This window comes from Epinephelus lanceolatus, chromosome 2 (genome assembly GCF_041903045.1).
Source record: "Epinephelus lanceolatus isolate andai-2023 chromosome 2, ASM4190304v1, whole genome shotgun sequence".
NCBI classification, from domain to species: Eukaryota; Metazoa; Chordata; class Actinopteri; order Perciformes; family Serranidae; genus Epinephelus; species Epinephelus lanceolatus.
Window position 1 is genome coordinate 18774644 of NC_135735.1, and position 14695 is coordinate 18789338.

General features: G+C 42.9%; 1 protein-coding gene across 1 annotated transcript in view; it reads left to right on the plus strand.

Moving 5' to 3' along the window:
* Positions 1–14695, plus strand: part of LOC117254296 (protein TANC1-like) — a 44172-nt gene that overhangs the window by 3277 nt on the left and 26200 nt on the right. The window contains exons 4-7 of the mRNA XM_033622475.2: positions 1317–1409; positions 2903–3033; positions 5373–5655; positions 6370–6666. Coding sequence (XP_033478366.2) covers positions 1317–1409; positions 2903–3033; positions 5373–5655; positions 6370–6666 — 804 coding nt within the window. The remainder of the gene's footprint in view (positions 1–1316; positions 1410–2902; positions 3034–5372; positions 5656–6369; positions 6667–14695) is intronic.

The following is a 14695-nucleotide window of genomic DNA, read 5'->3' on the forward strand; positions in this document are numbered from 1 at the left end:
TCGCCAATGTGAGCATTTCTGGTGTTGGTGCTTTGGAAAACAAAATTTAAGAGGAGAGACACATTTCTAGTGAAACACAACTCCTGTATGAGTGCAATGCCCCTATCTTCACCTCCTCGACGCAATAAGATCACACAGTGAGTCTGCATCATTAAACTAAGGCCTTGCAGGCCAGCTTGCTTGTTATTTTTTTCTGTGCAAAGCATCAAGCACAGACAGGATCACCAGTTTCATTTTTCCTTACTGCTCATTTTAAGCTGACATCCGTTTGTTGACTCAGAAAGAGTGTATTTTCACTTTTGTTGTGTCTTTCCATTGCAAGTTTGGTTTTAAAATCATTTAAAGTGGTATTTAAAAGTCTTAAATTGAAGTTGTTTATACCTATAGACACCCTGGTGAAGGAAATATGATTAATGATAATGTTATTTTAAAATGTAATTACCTTAAAAAAAAAAAGGTCTGTGATATTTGTAATCACTTAAACTCCCAGAATTGTTGGGTGAAAAGAAAACAAACATCATGTTTACATGGGGTGTCTCACCTTCAAAGAAGCACAAGGTGGCAGTGTCCTGCAGCAAGTTCAGCCATTCAGAAAAAAAGGTGCTGTTTCATTTCAATGCATGCAGGACTGGCTTGGTTTTTACCCCCAGCACACTGAGCGAACATGACAAGGAAAATTACAGCAAGTAAAAATACACACTGTCATGGTCTTCGTGTCTGTGGTGGTCATGAAAAATCAAATATTAAACTGTGTGTTACACAGTGTTTCCGAGTCCGTCCACATGCGTGATTCAAACACTGAATAACATTGAGTGTAAAAATTCAGTACATTTCGGTGTTTGCAAACATCTCATCTTTCTGAATGATCTCCAGTCCTAAAGAATCTGCATTTCCAAGAACCCTCAGCATAAATTGAGACACACCCACACACATCAATATGAGTGCACCGCTGTCCCTGCCATCTCTCTCTCTCTCACACACACACACACACACACACAAAAACACGCAAACACACAAACACACACACATTAGCAGTGTTAATATATTATAGATAAACGCCCACGGTACAGTGAATATCGTACTGTTTGCATGCACACCTCGCACTCTGTACATACTGCTTTATACTCCTGGGACACAATTCAAATTCTGCACCACAGATCTCATCTGGGGAGGCTTAATCTCTCCCTCTGCCTCGCTCTCTCTCTCTCTCTCACTTTCTTTCATATCCCTCCTTATCTCCACCCTCAATCCCTCCCTCCCTCCCACCCTGCCTGCTCTCCCTCCCTCGCCTGTCTCCCTCTTTGCTGTGGCCGAAGGACGGGCAAGGAAGCTGGAGTATGTGGATGGCTCTTCCAGCGCGAGAGAACCTCTTGTCTTTGCCTCGTGCCGTGGCAAGACAGACCACAGAGGTGAGAAAAGGGAGCTTGTGGGAGTGTGTTTAGCATCATGTCGGTTTTTCCAGGTATTGATCAGGGGAACTGAATGAGGATGAATGGGGTAGAGGTGAGAGGGGAGGCAGAAAGTGAGTGTGTTGCTGTGTTTTAATTACATCTGAAAGGCTTCGCATTAAGTTCTTTTTCCCTCTCAGATGAATGTAGGAACAGTGTGTAATCCTCAGTGTGTCATTGAGAGTGGATTTGTTTTATCACAGTTTCTCCTGAGTGTGTGCCCTGGCTTCTCTGCATGCTGCTTGTACAGTTACGCTTAGATTAAAGCAATAACGGTGTAAATTCCTCATCTCAGCCAGCTTTCTTTGTGTTTGTGACCAGAGGGCTACCTTTAGGCTTAACAGATTTTATGAGGCATCTTCCATCCCGGTTGCCAGGCACCTCTCAGCTTCCCGTTTCCAATGGCAACTGCTGGGTGGTTTGATGAATAGTACTGGACATTCAGTGTGTCCTCATGTTACTCCAGATTGGATCTCAGTGCTCTGCTGACTAAATGCAAAGTTTTCTCTCTCCCCCCTCTCTGAAATACACAACCACCCTTCCTACCCAAGTCTTCAGCAGCTTTTCAAGCTGTGAAGTGAAATGAGTATTGACAAAGGCTAGAACTGGGGCGCTTTATGGAACACAAATTACTGAGCTTGCATCTCAGAATTGACCTTGATCCTCTCAAGGCTAGGCTCTTGTTTGAACACACTTGGGTTGAATGTAAGACTGTTGTGATGCAGTATCTTTTCAAAGGAGAGAGTGAGCCAGCAAGACAGAATGAGAATCAGTTCAGGGAGTGCAAAATGATTCTGATGTCTAAACGCAATGATGTTTGTGAGGAGGAGTGAGCTGTTCCTGTAATCCGTGATGTCCTGTCATCCTGTTTATATGCCTACTCAATATGCATGTTACTCAGCTGATCGTGGTACATAGGTGAGGCGTGAGAACACAGGAATGTATTGCTCAGCTGGTGGAAGCAGAGAGATGTGAGAACTGTTAAAGCATTACTCTGCAGAGGTGTGCGTGGACCTAAAAGGAGCTGGGGTTGGAGGTCAAAGCATCAGGGGATCCTTAAACAGTGATAAGGGAAGAAGGCAGAGCCAAGGCACTCCTTCTTTCTGCTCCAGAGTCGACACCAAGCTCATTGAAATTCACAACCCGTCTCTTAACCGAGAGCACCTGGCAGGCGTGTGCATGGGCAAACTCACAACCTCACACAACCTCTTGCTGCTGCCTCAACCAGGGGGACTGGAAAGCCACTGACTGTGCATTCATAATCAGGGCAGCTGGGGCTGCGCTGACCTGTGGATGCATACATTTCTTGCAGTTCACTAGCGATGCTGCTGGGTGGGAACCTCACAAGCGAGCTGGGCTGAAACGAGGGCGTCAGTTAGAAGACGGTCTCATCTGGCCCACCATGGTTCCATTTGCTTGTTAATCCGTGTGTCCTGAATGTGTGTGTTTTCCAGACCTCCACGTGGAGCCCCAGCCAGGCTCCTCCCTTTCTACCCAGGAACTGATGACCAGACTATGCTTCTTATTGGGAGAAGCAACGCCTGGCACTGCTAGCTCTCCTATGGAGGACAGGAGGGAAAAGAAGGTAGGGCAGCATATTGATTCACTGTCCTCCTTGCTGTCATGTCATATAGAAAGGCGATGGATGGTTTATGAGATGACCTTCTTATTTTCAGCCCACACATTACCATCAGGATCTTGGTTTCTTTAAACATTCATATGTTATGTCCAATTGATTTGAGTGCGAGGAAACATTGTGTTAAATGCTGTGTGTGAGTTGACCAGTTAAATGCCCCTTGGAAAAATGGATCGATATATGTATTTTGGAGCATTATTTATGGTGTTGCTATGCTTGCGCTGGGCTCCGTTTCCACGCTCAGTGCCCTATCACTTTAACCCCTCTGTGTGAGAGTTATTGTATGTGCTTATGCCTCTCCATCTCAATGCCTTTGCATTGCTCAGCCTTGGCCCATTTTCTCAGCCTCATTCCACCACCTGAGCTCCAGATTCAGTCAGTTTCACAGAGATAGCGAGGCTCATATGAGGAATGTGGGTTGTCCTGGCTAAGATAGATGAGGCTCTGGTATAAAGGGAATAACAGTGAGCTGTTTCAACTCTGCTGCCTTGTCTCCCTACAGTCTCTGTGTTGCAGAAACGTTGCATCAGTAATGAGGAGACCTGAAATGCACCTGATCAAAGTGCACAAGGATAGGGAGTATAGAAAAAAAAGCTTTTTCTTTTTCTTAGAAAACATTTATAAGCAAAATTATTTTTGATCTCGTCTTAACATTTCACATGCCTCATTTCCCACTGTTCTTTATTTGTAGAGGTCACATACAATAATACATGCAGATGTCAAGTGTGATTTGAAATATTCTTCAAGACCATAAAAAAATCCTTTAAGAGACAAGGGATTAAAGTCAAGTAAAATATCTTTAACAAATATGTGAAAAGGAGGTGTTTTCTTTTTGTAAGATCAACACAATGGAAAATTGCTGGTTTAAATCACCGGTTCTGTTTGTTTTGGAAAGAAAAAGACCTCTGCGGATAATTCAGCTCCTGGTGAAAAAAAAAAAACTCTTAACGTCTGGCTCTTAAGTTATCAGAGAAAAAAGGTGAGCACACATTAGCAGGAGCTGGGCTAGATGCCCGACTGTGACTAACCTAACAGTGTCAAAGAGACACTGATTTGTAAAGTGAAACTGCCAATTCAGTGTTTTGTACTAGTTATCACTTTGTTTGTTTTGAAGAGGAGGAGACCTCTCTACGGATAATTCGGCTCCCGCTAAAAATCTGAACAATCAACTCTGAGAGAATTCTAATTGGATGTTCATTCTTGGCACATGGGAGAAGTTTCAGCTGGTTGCAACCTGCAATCCTCACAGCTAGATGCCACTAAATCCTACACACTAGACCTTTAATAAAATATGATTTCTTGCAGGGTAGGTTTGAATAAATTGTGTAGGTGTGCTTGTTTTTATGTGTATGTATTTATTCTCTTTGCGCTTGAAAAGCAGAGTCAGAAGGCTTTTCAATAGATTTGATACTCCAGAGATGAAGCCTTGATAACTGTTTTTTTCCCAGCCAGCTCTTTCAATATTTTTGTAGATTTCTTTTTCATTTTAATGAGTTGAAGTGTTCAAAATCACTTTGTATTTTGCTTTGCTGTAGAGCTTTATATGCAGCAGTTCCAAGGTGCCATCCAAAACACACACACACACACACACACACACACACACACACACACAATGCTAATCCCAAAAGGCACTGAAGCACATCCTTATAACACACACTAAAATGGTACCTTCAACTAATGTTAGATTTCCCATTTCCTGAAACTTGCGTATATTGTTATATTACATGTTTAATGTTAACTAGTACCCTCATTCAGGCAGGCTGATTCTCTGTTCATTGGATTTTCTATAGTTAGAATACGCCCTGTCACCTGTGAGAAATGTTCACATTTCATTTGGTCTTTGTGGAATCAGCCCCGCGTGGAACAGCAGATTGTGTGTACAGTGACTTTTATAGTGAATTGTGAATGTCTACAGAGAGTGATTTAGTTTTGAACGCAGCCAGCCGTCATTATGAAAAACTGTGAAAATGACAGCCAGGATGAAAATAACTGGAATTATCCTTTCATTTCCCATCTGCCTGCGCACACAAACATACTTAGTCACACAGAACAGTGTGCGTGAAGGCAAACACTGTCATGCAGAGAAGAGTACTGTCAAAAAAGGGTGGCAACTGACACTGTTGATTTATTACACTTTTATAATGGAAAAATATCTCTTATGTTTCTTCTCTTTCTCCTTGCACAGATTTGATCGGGTTGAGAAGCTCACCGTGTCTCTTTTTATGTTTATACTTGATGTGACTTTAACCTCCTTGATCATGTATCTCTGTGGTCTCTTTCACTTTCAGTGTGATACCTCTGCCCAGGGGGGGAGTCCCAGCTCCACTCTCACCTGCAGCACCGCCTCCCCCTGTTCAGAGAGCCCCTCTTCCACCCTGAGCACCAGTGCTGGAGGCCAACCTTTGCCCCAGCCTTTACCCTTACCTTCACCGCACTGCAGCTCCAGTCCCAGTGGAACCCTCTCCAGCCCTGTTCGCAGCCCTGCTCCTGGAGCCACCACCGGGAGCAGCCCTGGGCCACCTTCTCAAAGCCCCACCTCCACCCTGGGGAGCAAGGATAGTGGGATCATAGGTGAGAGCTGCTGCTGCTGTGTATCTGTTGGAAATCCTTGCCAGGTTTTTAAACGATCTCTGTCCACATTGTGTGAGTTCAGATTGGTTTTCACACTTGGTGAAGCATGTCCAATACCAAACCCTGGCCATGCTTTACTAGAAGTAAAAAATAAATAAAGTGTGCTAAAAAAAAACACCAGCGGCCTATTTAACTCAATGTGGAACGACTCGCATTATCAGAAATGTGACAGAGTGCCACACCTTCCTACATGGTGAAGGGAAGTTCGTTGCAACATCACTTAGTTTTAAGTCCTTGTCAAATGTGTACCCCTACCCCACAGCTAGGTTCTCTACGTCGCCTGTGCCACTTCAGCCTCGAGGCTTCAGCTCCCTCCTGTCAAAACTGGGACACTGCTGTCTTTGTTGCTTATGGGTCTGATTCTCTTAAAATAGGACACTTTTTTTTCTCCCTAAATAGAGTTTGTATTTATAGTTAAATACAAAAGTGCAAAGGGCGCATCAAGTACAGTAAAACTAAGTAACGGCTGATGAAACAGTTAGGTGTATTTTATTGACGAATGAGTAAATGTGATTCGTTGAAGAGGAAGGCAATGCTTAGCTGTAGTTTAACTGATAAGAAAATGCAAGTAAGCACTTGCATGCCATGTGTTCTTCCTTAGAAGTGTTTCTTTTTTTGGCTGCCTTACTTAACCCATATTTTCTCGTGGCACAGCAACCATCACTAGTTCTTCTGAGAATGAGGAGCGTAGCGCCTCCAGCAGTGAGGTCCTGACTAAGGATGAAGGCCCGGGGGGCGGTGCTGGTGTGCTGGTGCTGGTGGGCCATGCAGGCGAGGACCGCCATCCCGGGCCAACCAGGGACAATCTGACCATCCAACAACCAGATGAGGCCTTACCTAGAACTGACATCATGGAGCCCAGGACTCCACCTGCACCGAAAAGACCGCTACCACAGCACCACTTACACAGCACTTCCTCGCTTGTGATGCCCCGTCCAAATTCTGTGGCAGGTACGTTTACCTTCTCTTATGCGTTCACCTGTTATGCTGGGATTAAAGGAATAGTTCAACATTTTTAGGTAAAATGTAGAGATGCATAATTTTTAAAGTATGTTTTTTGATTTTGAAGCAGTTTTTTTTTTGTGGTTGTGGTTGTTGTTTACTATGTTCTAGTTGTTATTTATTCCCCCTTTGGTGCCAAAGAAACAAAGAAATCTTCATTATTTATTAGTTACAAGTTATTAAGTCCATCAAAGAAAATCAATCATACACATTTATTTAAAAAACCCTTTGAAATAACCTACTTTCACATGAAAAACTGCTTCAAAAATTATTTTTACTATATATTGTACATTACGGTATATCATAATTCCCTCCTTTAATGCTGTGAAAACATTAACAAATGTCTCTCCCTGAACCAACTGTATATACAGTACAGGCCAAAAGTTTGGACACACCTTCTCATTCAATGCGTTTTCTTTATTTTCATGACTATTTACATTGTAGATTCTCACTGAAGGCACCAAAACTATGAATGAACACATGTGGAGTTATGTACTTAACAAAAAAAGGTGAAATAACTGAAAACATGTTTTATATTCTAGTTTCTTCAAAATAGCCACCCTTTGCTCTGATTACTGCTTTGCACACTCTTGGCATTCTCTCCATGAGCTTCAAGAGGTAGTCACCTGAAATGGTTTTCCAACAGTCTTGAAGGAGTTCCCAGAGGTGTTTAGCACTTGTTGGCCCCTTTGCCTTCACTCTGCGGTCCAGCTCACCCCAAACCATCTCGATTGGGTTCAGGTCCGGTGACTGTGGAGGCCAGGTCATCTGCCGCAGCACTCCATCACTCTCCTTCTTGGTCAAATAGCCCTTACACAGCCTGGAGGTGTGTTTGGGGTCATTGTCCTGTTGAAAAATAAATGATCGTCCAACTAAATGCAAACCGGATGGGATGGCATGTCGCTGCAGGATGCTGTGGTAGCCATGCTGGTTCAGTGTGCCTTCAATTTGGAATAAATCCCCAACAGTGTCACCAGCAAAACACCCCCACACCATCACACCTCCTCCTCCATGCTTCACAGTGGGAACCAGGCATGTGGAATCCATCCGTTCACCTTTTCTGCGTCTCACAAAGACACGGCGGTTGGAACCAAAGATCTCAAATTTGGACTCATCAGACCAAAGCACAGATTTCCACTGGTCTAATGTCCATTCCTTGTGTTTCTTGGTCCAAACAAATCTCTTCTGCTTGTTGCCTCTCCTTAGCAGTGGTTTCCTAGCAGCTATTTGACCATGAAGGCCTGATTGGCGCAGTCTCCTCTTAACAGTTGTTCTAGAGATGGGTCTGCTGCTAGAACTCTGTGTGGCATTCATCTGGTCTCTGATCTGAGCTGCTGTTAACTTGCGATTTCTGAGGCTGGTGACTCGGATGAACTTATCCTCAGAAGCAGAGGTGACTCTTGGTCTTCCTTTCCTGGGTCAGTCCTCATGTGTGCCAGTTTCGTTGTAGCGCTTGATGGTTTTTGCGACTCCACTTGGGGACACATTTAAAGTTTTTGCAGTTTTCCGGACTGACTGACCTTCATTTCTTAAAGTAATGATGGCCACTGGTTTTTCTTTAGTTAGCTGATTGGTTCTTGCCATAATATGAATTTTAACAGTTGTCCAATAGGGCTGTCGGCTGTGTATTAACCTGACTTCTGCACAACACAACTGATGGTCCCAACCCCATTGATAAAGCAAGAAATTCCACTAATTAACCCTGATAAGGCACACCTGTGAAGTGGAAACCATTTCAGGTGACTACCTCTTGAAGCTCATGGAGAGAATGCCAAGAGTGTGCAAAGCAGTAATCAGCGCAAAGGGTGGCTATTTTGAAGAAACTAGAATATAAAACATGTTTTCAGTTATTTCACCTTTTTTTGTTAAGTACATAACTCCACGTGTTCATTCATAGTTTTGATGCCTTCAGTGAGAATCTACAATGTAAATAGTCATGAAAATAAAGAAAACACATTGAATGAGAAGGTGTGTCCAAACTTTTGGCCTGTACTGTATTTTCAAGTTCTCACCAAAAACTAAAGCTTACAGGTTTGCCCAATACTAATTTTTACAAAATGGAGCTTGAATGCATTGTAGTGTAAGTAACACTGTGTAACTCAATGCAACCTCTGTCAGCAGTTAGTTCCTGCCACTGGCTGTTAACAGCTAACATTAACTAGCTCTCCTGCTGATTTCAACACGGATATTTTTTTGTTCACAATGCGGCATTATCAGCAAAACAATAGGGTGTGTCCCCTGGGGTGTCGATTGTGAGTTTACTGCATCCTTTCGTCCCAACAGCATCTTGGGGAACAGAACGCCATTAGTCGGGAGTCCTGCTTTTTAGGCTTTTGATGATGTGACATAACGAAAACAATATCTCAGTCTTATTTAACAATAGGAGGATGGCAGTTAGCAAGGTGAATATCAGCCGATACCAATATGCGGTCGATAAATCAGTGCATCGCTAGTATTATGCTTATTCACGTTTATTGTGGAGACCAGTCGAACAGGCAAACCTGTCCATTCAATGTGAAGCTGAAGCCAGCAGATTTTTAGCCTAGCTTAGCATCACATTCTTCATCCATTCATATAACACAGGGCAGAACTAAATTTCACTGCACCATGTATGTTGGTGCTCTACTTACCACTGGGACTGGATGTTCACAGTGAGCAGTACCATTAAATGTCCTGGGAGGCCTCCAGTTGTCATGAGACCTTGTATTATTTATTTAAAATATAGTGCTGTGCTGTGCTGTGCTGTGCTGTGCTGTGCTGTGCTGTGCTGTGTGACTTAGTCCAGACCGGCATCACATCATTGCCAAGGCCATGCCATCTCTTTTTGGGTGAAAGAATCATGTTGAGAGAAACAGGAAAATGGCATAAAACTGTTTTGTGGCAAGTTAAGCAAGACTTTCACGCTGAGATTTAAGGCACATAAAATTGACCATCAGTGTGGTAAACAGGTAAATGATGTTAGTGACAGTTATTACTGATGGATAGCCAATGTTAGCTTAAGTGGGGGGCTGCTGCAGTAATGTTACAGTCATTCAGAATAGCAGCATCATGACTGGAAACTGGGAAACCGCTAATCTGGCTCTGTCCAAAGGGAACAAAATCCACTAAGGTTCACTAATTAACACGTTGTATTTCCTGGTGTGCATGCCGTCACCTTGAGGTTGCCAGTCAACTAGCGGAGACTCTAGGAAGTAACTGCTCCCAGCCAAGAAGTAGTCCCTCACATAGCCCCCCCCCCCCCCCCCCCCCACCACCACCACCACCACCACCACCACCACAACATGTCGTTTTCACACATCTATTTTTGTACGGATTAAACAAATTAGATATAATGTGTTAATAAGTGAGCTTGTGAGAGAGTTGGTAAAGCGTCAAGTGTTTTGTAGATGAAGTAGGTTAATGAGCGAATGAATGTGACAGCTGTGACCTGGGTGATTAATTATTTGGACTGACAAGCTTTGATTGAATGGCAGATTGATTGAATTGATATTTGACTCTGCATTTTCCATCTATTCATCAAACACCGATTGCATAATTTGCTCTCTGTGCAGAACTAAACTTCACTGCACCATGTGTGTTGGTGCTCTACTTACTACTGAGGCTGGATGCATACAGTGAGCAGTACCAGTTAAATGTCCTGGGAGGCCTCCAGTTGTCATAAAAATATCCCCCTCCCTCTCCAGTCACGATCTTTGCTAGTGCACAAGGCTCTTTTTCTTCCCTTAGATGTCAGTTCATTTGTGGTGGGAGCAAAAGAAGAGATTCCCCAAGGAGTGGATTCACAGTAACGCCTGCCAGTTTCTTCTGTCAGCTGGTGCTTTCATTTAGGCACCCTTGATGAAATTCAGAATAAAGATGAAGTGAGCCACATAGCACCATAGCCGCAAGAATTTTACACCACATTCATGAACGATTAGATCATAGAGTGACAATGTATATAAATTATAATTTAGCTCAGGAGAGAAGTATTAAAATGTATCTTTAATGATTCCCAGATGGAAAATTTAGTTGTTACAGCAGCAATATTGTCTACAACAAAGACAAAGCGGCTACGGGTAAGAAAATAATGAATGGGGGATTTATAAACATATGCTCCAGACCTTTAAATCTCAAGACTATCTTAGAAAATGTATGTATAATGAAATTGTAGCCTATACATTAGATAATGCATGCAAAAACGCTGCCATAATAGCCGTAGAACAGCGAGGCAAACACTAATGAACACAGAATATGTTGATTAAAATCCGATTATATTTCATATATGTTAATATATATTGAATTGCAGATTTAATTTTCCAATTACTCAATGCATAATTTAATGTCTAGATGGAGGCTCCATCACCTTATGTTCCTCACTGTCTGTTCTCATTACCATCCTCATAATCAGAATTTATGGTAAGGGTGGACGTAGCTCATGCTCCCAAAGCTTCTTGAGATAAATGATAATTGTTTCAAGCACAGAAATACAAACGGTGGTCCAAGTCGGATTGCGGAATCAATACAAGTTACGTGCTTCATCAGCCCCCCGGTGGGCTGAGACTGGGGCCATTTTGGCAAGAAGCATTGTACAGTAGGAAGACTGTTGGCAGAAGGAGCGCCTAAAGCACTCGTGTTTTTTCTTTGTGAACAAGTCAGAGGCTGAAGATGTGCAGTAGTTGCATCAACTGCAGATATGATGTCTTCCTAGTGTTTTAATTAGCGAGAGTCCCAGAAGTCTACCACTAGTGGTCTAGGAATAGTAGCAGCCAATCAAAAAGGAACTTCGGTATTTTTCAACCTGGACAGACATCAATTTTTAAATTCGGTCCGGTATTGAGAGAAACCAGCAGCTGCAAAACAGGCTGCAGTGTAACTTAATTAGATAATTGTGCAAATGTTTTTGCCACTGACAGGCACAGATTGTCATTGTAAATTGTCACTGTAAATGTCTAACAGCATTATAGAAAGGACCCTACAGACATAGACCTTTTTATTGAAAAGTAAGATCCTTTTTGTTTAACCCGAAACAACCCCGAAATCACCATCACCAAATCTACCGGACCAAACCTTTAATTGACCCAATTAGGCAGCACGGTGGCAGCATTGTCGCCTCACAGCAAGAGGGTTCCTGAGTCAAACCCAGGGTGGGGGTTTCGAACCTAGGGTGGGGGAGCCCTTCTGTGCAAAGTTTGCATGTTCTCCCCATGTCAGCATGGGTTTTCTCTGGGTACTCCAACTTCCTCCCACAGTCCAAGGACATGCAGGTTAGGTAAAGTGGTGACTGTAGGTGTGGTTGTGAATGTGAGCATGAATGGTTGTGTGTCTCTATGTGTCAGCCTGAGATAGGCTGGGGGCCTGTCCAGGGTGTACCCTGCCTCTTGCCCAATGGGCTCCAGCCCCCCCACGACCCCCAACAGGATAAGTGGTTACGGAAAATGAATAAATTAATGAGCTGATCCAGTTACGTGTAAGAATATGCTGGCTCTATACACACTAAAATTACTGTTTATTTAAATGGAGTCTGGTGAGTTTGGTGATGGCGATTCCAGGGCTGTTTCTGGTTAAACAAAAAGGATCTTACTCTTGAACAAAAGGTCTATCTCTGTAGGGATGTTTTCCATAAGTTTGTCAGACACCTAGAATAATATTCTGAGCCTGTCGGTGGCAAATACTTGGGATGTAACTTAGTGAATGTAAGCTGATGTGCAAAAATATGCCAAGTAGTTACATTGCAGCCTGTTTTGCAGATGCAAGCTGCAGTGGTCGTGCCCAGTAGTGGACCAGTTTCAAAAATTGTTGTTCCCATTAGTCATTTAGACACAAAAATGGGCTCCATATTGAAAGATACCATGTTACCCTATAAAAGTCTATATTATTTGACAGGGCAGTGCCACTGGCCTTTAAGGGCACTGGGGCATCTGGTTTCCAATAATGGGACAATGCATGAGACCCATTTTCAAAATGAAATTAATGGAACAAGAGAGTAAGATGAGATCATTGATACCACTCTTATATCTGTCAATTAAATATAAGGCTACAAACAGCAGACACATAGCTTAGCTTAGTTTAGCCTAGCCAAAAGACTGGGAACAGGGGGAAACAGCTAGCGAGACTATGTCCAAACGTAACAAAATCTGCCTACAGCATTCTAAGTTTGGGCAATTCACTGTTGGATGGTGGGTTATGTGCTAGTCCCAGCGATGAAATAGTGCAGCACATATACCCCTGAATGTTGAATTGTTGTTTTAACACTTTGATTTTTGTATGGATTAAACAAATGCAATAAACCATATTAGTTAGTGAGCTTTAAATGTCCTGATAGGCAGCTTTTGTTGCCTTTGGACAGAGCCAGCCTAGCTGTTTCCCCTTGTTTCCGGTCTTTGTGCTAAGCTGAGCTAATCATGTGCTAGCTGTATATTACCCAAAATGTCAAACTAATCCTTTAAGGTTGAAAAGGTTCTTTAGAATCAGCGATAGATGGGTTGCTCATGATTGTCCCTGATGTTCTGGGGCCGATGCTATCAGGGATGCTGGGGGTGGGTCCAGAACTGTGGAGTTGACCTTTAAAGTGTTGACTGATCAACAAGGGTTGGAGGGTAATCAGGCACACTGTCATTTGCAATGAACATAAAGGCAGGCAGTGAGTGTAGGACTGGTTGTGGTGAGCAGGGTCTCATCAGGCTGAACTGTCACGGGCGGAGGGATGAGCTGTCCTGGTGTCTCTGTGTCAAAGCGGCTGAAAACATGTTTTAACTCTTTCAGTGTATCCTTGGTCCATTCAGCCATTTGGCCTGGCTGTCGTTCTCATCCCACTCCACACCTCCTTCACACTGTTTTGCTGCAGACTGTTCTTCATCCTCTCACTTGTGGATGTTCTTTCAATCCTCAGTTCTCCTCTTCAGCTCCTGTTTGACAATTACAATTATTTCTTCCATGTCCCGTGTCCTAAAAGCCCTGTTCTGCCTGTTGAAAGGGATTTCATGTTTTCAGCGTTGCAGGGTTTATTATTTGCTCGTCACCCAATCTTTTTCTTTTATCATAATTGCGCTGTTCGCTCTGTAATTGATTTGTCTTGCATCACAGAGCCCTTTCATTGTCCACTGGGTACTCCACAGAGCAGGTTCCATGTGCTCTTAAAAGCCCTGTGAATTGTAATATGGCCTCGGTAGCTTAACACCACTCTCTCACTGCGCTGCTGCAGGATGATGGACACACGCAGGGATGCAACATATCAGAATATGATCTGATCTGCCAAAGTGTGGGGTGGTGGCACTGTATGTACCACAGCATTGTGAAAAAAACAAGTTCAGTGTGTCTTTCTCCTTGTGCTAAATAAAGAAGAGTGATGGCTACACTATGTAGTAAACATGAAATGTCAGTTAACAGAGCATAAACACATCTCATGTTGTGTGGCTCACGTCTGAGTGTGGGGTGATTTTGTGATTTGTCATGACGAAGGATGCTTAAGGACGTCGCCGGCCAGCGTCTTCAGGCTGCGGCCGTAATTGCTGTTTTAAAGCTTTAAGCTCGTAACAGCTCAGAGATGCTCTGAGATTACCAGTGGCTGCATTTAACATGTACAGTACATGATTATAGTTATGTGAGGTCATCATCTGGCCTGCACTTTTCATGTCTCCTGCCTGTTCGACTGGTCTATTTACAGTATTTTATATAGATGAGTGCATCGTGACTCAGGCCTTTTTTTTTTTTTTTTATCCCACTCTGAGGGGATTAGCGGCAGCAGTAATGCCAGATTTTCAGATTTTACAGAGGATTTTTTTATATATTAAAGCAATGAATGAATGAAATGGACCAGACTGTGGCTTTTCATTCAAAACAAACTCTTTAAAATAACAACAGCATTTAATTCAGACCAATTTTCTCCATGCAATTGAGACCGTTTTGGTAGCGTACTATATGCATTAATACAACTAATAATCACCTAATTGTACATGCATCCCTCCTTACACACAGTCTAATAGTTTAAATTAAAGCAAAC